General features: G+C 38.6%; 1 protein-coding gene across 1 annotated transcript; it reads left to right on the forward strand.

The window, feature by feature from the left end:
* Positions 1–5,021: 5,021 nt before the first annotated feature.
* On the forward strand, positions 5,022–6,654 carry LOC115829251 (GTPase IMAP family member 4-like; the record flags this gene model as incomplete). Its single annotated transcript, XM_030793311.1, has 2 exons — positions 5,022–5,532; positions 5,627–6,654. Coding segments are annotated over exons 1-2 (1,539 nt in total), but the record flags the coding sequence as incomplete, so codon positions are not given.

Genomic DNA, 6,654 nt, shown 5'->3' on the forward strand with positions numbered 1-6,654 from the left:
CAGTACAGATATCAGACCGTGTATGGTGTTGTATCTAATACTTTACTCAGTACAGATATCAGACAGTGTATGGTATTGTATCTAATACTTTACTCAGTACGGATATCAAACAGTGTATGGTATTATATCTAATACTTTACTCAGTACAGATATCAGACCGTGTATGGTATTGTATCAAATACTTTACTCAGTACAGATATCAGACAGTGTATGGTATTATATCTAATATTTTACCCCAGTACAGTTATCAGACAGTGTATGCTATTGTATCTAATACTTTACTCAGTACAGGTATCAGACAGTGTATGGTGTTGTATCTATTAGTGCACTTCAGAGGAAAGAGCAAAGTTATTTAGTCATGTAAGGCCTACTGTGAATGTGTTTCATCTATGCTGGTGACATTGTTATTTATATGGATTTATTACAATTAGTCAATTTAAAAGTTAAAATAAACTTTATTTAAAAAGAATGCTGAGGTTATACAAGAGCAAGAGATGCAAAATAATTCTTTCATGTTCTTAAATTGTTTATGACCTCTTATGGCAACCAGAGGATATATTTTTGTTTTGGAAAGGGGGGCATTTTCACCCCAAATCCAGTTCCCATTCTCCTCCTCTGCTATCTGTCTCAGTCCTTAAGGGATGTGATGATCTGATTCAGTCTTTAAGGGATCTGATTATCTGTTTCAGTCTTTAAGAGATCTGATTGTCTGATTCAGTCTTTAAGAGACCTGATTGTCTGATTCAGTCTTTAAGAGACCTGATTGTCCGATTAAAAACAATAATAACACAGGCACTAAAGATCCTTTGACTTTCATAATGGGGATGTAACTGATAGAACTGATGGAACTAAATGAGTGCTTTAATGTTATTAATACAGGAATAATTATACTGATCTCCTTTTTATTTGTTTCAATTTCATGTCCAAAACACTTCATTAATAATGATGTGGTCTCTTATAAATATACACTGTTATATACTGAGTCAGTTTAACACTGTCCATGTACATCTCTCTTCACAGTAAATCACAACTAAACTTCAGGATTTGGACTTCAGGAGACTGAATGGAAGGAAAAGGAGGAAAAGAAATAACAGAGACCAGAAATAACAGCACTGGACCTGGATAAATGACAGAGACCAGAAGAGTGAGGATCTAATGGTAACAGAGCAGGACATGGATAAATGACAGAGACCAGAAGACTGAAGATCTAATGGTAACAGAGCTGGACCTGGATAAATGACAGAGATCAGAAGAGTGAAGATCTAATGGTAACAGAGCAGGACATGGATAAATGACAGAGACCAGAAGAGTGAAGATCTAATGGTAACAGAACTGGACTGGGATAGAGGATAAGGAGAAAGAGCTCAGAAATATGGCAACAAGCAGCGGTCAAGGTGAAGGAAATATTAATAATTATAATACTACTATTACCCTTATTCATGTCAAAGTCATTAAACAATAGTAAATAAGAGAGAATATTCATAACAATTTATCTTACAAATGTAATAATGCAGATCAGACAATACTCTGCACACAATTACCCCATAAGTCATGTTTTCTCACCCAGATACACCAGTGGTCAGGACAGAAGAGAAGATTTCTCCACCTCCTTACAGTGAGTAAAAATATCACAAATCCATTTTCATAGGTGGGAAAAATGTGACGTACTGGGGTACTGAAGCCATGTCAAGGATTTCTTCTCTTCTCTTCTCTTCTCTTCTCTTCTCTTCTCTTCTCTTCTCTTCTCTTCTCTTCTCAAAGCACTTATTAAAGTTCACAATTTGACAAAGCAGCTTTACAGGACAGAAGGTCTGAGAGTACCAGTGAGTGACCTCTCTGATCACAGATTACTGGTCCTAACTGGTCTCTCTTATGCTGGGATCAGACTGCACGATATTTTTGTCTTTCACGATGGTCATCATGTCAGATTAGGCCGTAGGTCATAGTGCCATAAACTCTTGCCGTGTCTTGGCCAGGAGACTGGCAACACTACAAGTATGACCCCACAGTTAATCATCATCTGCTGCCTTTCACGACCTTGCGCAAGTTCTTATGTTGTCGGGGAGGACGACTGTGTCAGGTGTCGTGGGGCATCCCAGACGACACATCACTGCTCTTAGATTATATCATACTACAAGGGGCAAAGACGTGTCGAAATCAGGCTGAAATCATCTAGTCTGAACTATGCATTATCAGAGATTACTGGTCCTAACTGGTCTATCTGATCAGAGATTACTGGTCCTAACTGGTCTATCTGATCAGAGATTACTGGTTTTAACTGGTCTCTCCGATCAGAGATTACTGGTCTTAACTGGTCTCTCTGATCAGATATTACTGGTCATAACTGGTCTATCTGATCAGAGATTACTGGTTCTATCTGGTCTATCTGATCAGAGATTACAGGTCCTAATTGGTCTATCTGATCAGAGATTACTGGTCTTAACCGGTCTATCTGATCAGATATTACTGGTCATAACTGGTCTTTCTGATCAGAGATTACTGGTCCTTGCTGTTTTACTGGGAATCAGTATTCCTCTGTCTTCCTCCTCTTGGTTTTGTGTGTTTGTTTTTAGTTCATTTACCTTCACTGATGCTGATGAGGCCCTGACAGTCTTGAGGAAATTAAGTAACTGGTCTGGGGATGAATCCAGAAGAGATTCTATAAAATTAGATGCTCGTGTGATTATACCTCAAGCTGTCCACCTAAATAATGTATAGCACACAATAAGACCATAAGATAGTGTAGGGTAAAAACAAAAAAAAAAAAACATGGCCTCTCCTGGGTAAATAAAGATAAAACTGCAATATCATTATAATCTACATGAACCTCTGTAACCTCAGGGTAAATGTTATTATAGTCAGAATAAGCCTTGTTAGCCCCAGGGATAAATTTAAATCTCAGTTTAACAAACACGCAAGAATCATTCATGTGACTAATGTATATATAATACTGTGTATCTCATTATTTTTTAACCCGCTGTATATGAAGGAAACAAATTACAACTATAATCTTCCAGCTCACATACACTACACAGTAAGTTGAACATGTGTCATATCTCTGAAAGTTAACACACACATCAACTCTCTCGTTTTTTTTTTTTTTTTTTTTAACTAATCAGATTAATCACTTAATGTGTTAACTGTCTGTGATTAACCCATAATGTTTAAATGTGCTTTTGTTCCTGTCTGTTTTTCCCTTAGAAATGAGTAAGAAGAAGTCAACACAGCCAGCAGGGAGGTCTAGCCCAGGCATAGTACGCCCAAACAGTAAGTGTAGAGGAAGACTGATTAATTTCTCTCTTACAGAATCTTTAAAAAACAACAGCGAATGATGTCACTAACAGAACAAGAACACTGGCAAACTACAAACACCATGTGAATTCATGAATGTCTCACCACTGCTATCAGCCAAAGAAATTTTCTCTAAAGCTTTCATTACAAGTTATGAGTCCTAATGTCTCTAGAATGACCAGGGTACTAAAGCAGATAACTGGATAGAGCCGAATCAGTGTTACACTTTCAAGAACTTAGAAAATAAATACTGGACTGCCCCCTCAATTACAGAGTAACAATCTGAAACATGTTAGTACTTTAAGAAATTAAATAGGAATATTTGTAAAGCAGTGTTTAGAGAAGTTCAACTACACATTGTTTATTTAGCAGTAAATTAAGTGTTGGTCTTGTGCACCAGATGTGAATCAATCTTTTCCTGATGTACATTACCAAAACGTATTTTGTTTTTGGAGAGAATTCTTTTACCTGTGGTGACATAATATCTTATGGAGGTCATCATTTATCAAGCTCTTGTGACAGGCTACCTGTAGTAATCTCTATGGAATATGGATGAGGTTAATGACAGTAATCTGTCTGGAATACTGGTCAGGGTGACGATAGTAATCTCCCTAGAGTGCTAGTCAGACGTGACTGGTCCTAGCTGGTCTCTCTAGTCAGAAACTGCTTATCATATTGGGGCTTTCTGGTTAGAGATGACTGGTCCGACCTGTGCTTACGTGGAAAATGTAGTTGCAAATATAGGACAGTGCATACACTTACTAGGGTCCCTTTCATGTTATTAACAAAATGCGTCCAGTGTAGGTGACGTCTTGACAAAGCAGCGTAATGTCGTGTTTAGAGATTCTGTGGAGTTAGATATTATAATAATGATCCCTGATTCTCATTGGGCCTTAAAATCATTTACATTGTTTACAGTACAAGTGGGTATTTAAACATGCAAAACACAGTCGTTCATATCTACAAGTATTCCATTGTTTAATATAAATATTATACATATTTTGGGGAACACCTAAAAAAAGGAGTATATTTGCCATATATTTAAGACTGTCTCTGTCAAAAAATATTTTAGTTAGACAAGTTTCTCTGCATTATTTTTTAAATAAAAGAAAATAATCAAATCAATAACATAGTAATCTATTGTGAAAATGCTTGTAGTCTGTCAGACCTGCTGTTAACCTTTGATCAGCAGAGACCTGAAAGATTCAAGATTCAAGATTCAAGAGTTTTATTGTCATGTGCACAGCAAAACAGGCAGTTACACTGTACAATGAAATTCTTACTTTGCTAATCCTCCGTTACCAGACAATATATAAATAAGTAGAAAAAATTCTTAAATGGGAAGATCTTTATTCTCAGTGTTGATAAGAGTGGACCTACAGTACCTCAGCAGTCCGCAGGTGTGGTAAACATAGAAGAGAAACACTGTTATATTAGAGTTTTTGTGGACAGTCCTCTGATTCCATGTGCCAAACTTTACCCAATTGTTCTAACAATTACAAACATATCAGTGCTGGACATGTACATAATGAAAATGTTCTTTTCCTAACAGCCCTTTCTTTATTTCAGTGTCTGACAGACTGAACCTGGTGTTGTGTGGGTGTGATGGATCAGTGAAGATCTCCATATCAGAGCTCATACTGGGCCAGAGAGAGTCCAGTCCAGAGTCCAGCTCAGTGTGTGTGAGGAGGGAGGGAGAAGTGTGTGGACGCCTGCTCACCCTGGTGGAAATGCCAACTCTGTACAACACTCAGCTCTCAGAGGAGGAAGTGATGCGTGAGACTCTCCGCTGTGTCTCTCTCTGTGATCCTGGAGTCCATGCTTTCCTCCTGGTCATTCCTGAGGGCTTCCTCACTGATGAGGACAAAGGAGAAATGCAGAAGATTCAGACAATATTCGGCTCAAGAGTCAATGATTACACCATGGTCCTGATAAATCAGAAACCTGGACAGGAAGTGACAGAATTAGATGAATCAACTCAGACAATCATCAGATCCTGCAGAGGAGGACATCAGTTCTTAGGTTCCAGTTCACAGGTGTCAGAGTTACTGAGGAGTGTTGACAAACTGGTGGAACAGAATGGAGGAAGTCATTACACAACAGTCATGTACCTGTATGCTCTGGTGGAAACACAATTAAATAAATACCAGACTGAAATTACACAGCTAAAGAAATACCAGCCTGGAGTTAAAAAAAAGATGAAGAAGGTCAGAGAATTGGAGGAAAAGTATGAGATCCCAGGTAACAAGATTATATAAAACATTTTTAAAATGTATACTGTGACCCTTTCTTTGACAGTTTCATCACATGCTGCCATCTCTCTGTGTTTTTACAGATTTGAGAGAGAGATCAGACAGGAGATCCCCCAGTCTGAGAATAGTGCTGTTGGGGAAAACTGGTGTTGGGAAGAGTGCCACAGGAAGCACCATCCTGGGGAAAAAAGGTGTTTTTAAAAAAGATGTGTCTTATATGTCAGTGACTAGAGAGTGTCAGAGAGAGACAGCAGAAGTCAATGGAAGACTGATAACAGTGATTGACACACCAGGACTGTTTGATACAGGGATTGACAATGAGAAGATGAAAAAAGAGATCAGTAAATGCATTGCCATGGCAACACCAGGACCACACGTGTTTCTATTGGTGTTACCCGTGGGGCGGCTCACACCAGAAGAAAAAAAGGCAGTTGAGATGATTGAAGAAACTTTTGGAGATAAATCCAAAACTTACACTATGGTCCTGTTCACTAAAGGAGATCAGCTAGAGCAGAAAACCATAGAACAGTATATAGGAGACACTGGAACTGACTTAAGGAAACTGATTGATCAGTGTGGTAGCAGATATCATGTGTTTAACAACACAGACTCCAGTAACCAAACTCAGGTTGTAGAACTCCTGAAGAAGATAGACACCATGGTGTCAGTGAATGGAGGGAGCTACTACACTAATGAGATGTTCAGACAGGTAGAAGAAGCTCTCTACGAGGAAAAGGAGAGAATACTGAGAGAGAGAGTGGAGGAGATAGAGAGAGAGAAAGAAGAACTGAAGGCCAAATGTGAGGCAGAAATAGAGAGAATGAAAAAGACATTGGAAGAGGAGAGAGAGAGACAGAGTGAAGAGAGGAAAAGAAGGGAGGAGGAATTTCGAGAGAGAGAACAGAGACTGAAGAAAGAGATGGAAGGAAGAGAGAAAGATTATGAAAGAAGAAAAGAGGAGGATGAGAAAAGGATGAAAGAGTGGGAGGTGAAAATATATAAGGATGTGGAGAGACAGAAAGAAGAGTGGGAGAAACAGAGACAAGAGGAGCAGTTAAGGAGAAAACAGGAGGACCGACGAAGGATGGAGAGAGAGGAGAAAGAAAGGAGA

Source organism: Chanos chanos, chromosome 16, assembly GCF_902362185.1.
Source record: "Chanos chanos chromosome 16, fChaCha1.1, whole genome shotgun sequence".
NCBI lineage: Eukaryota > Metazoa > Chordata > Actinopteri > Gonorynchiformes > Chanidae > Chanos > Chanos chanos.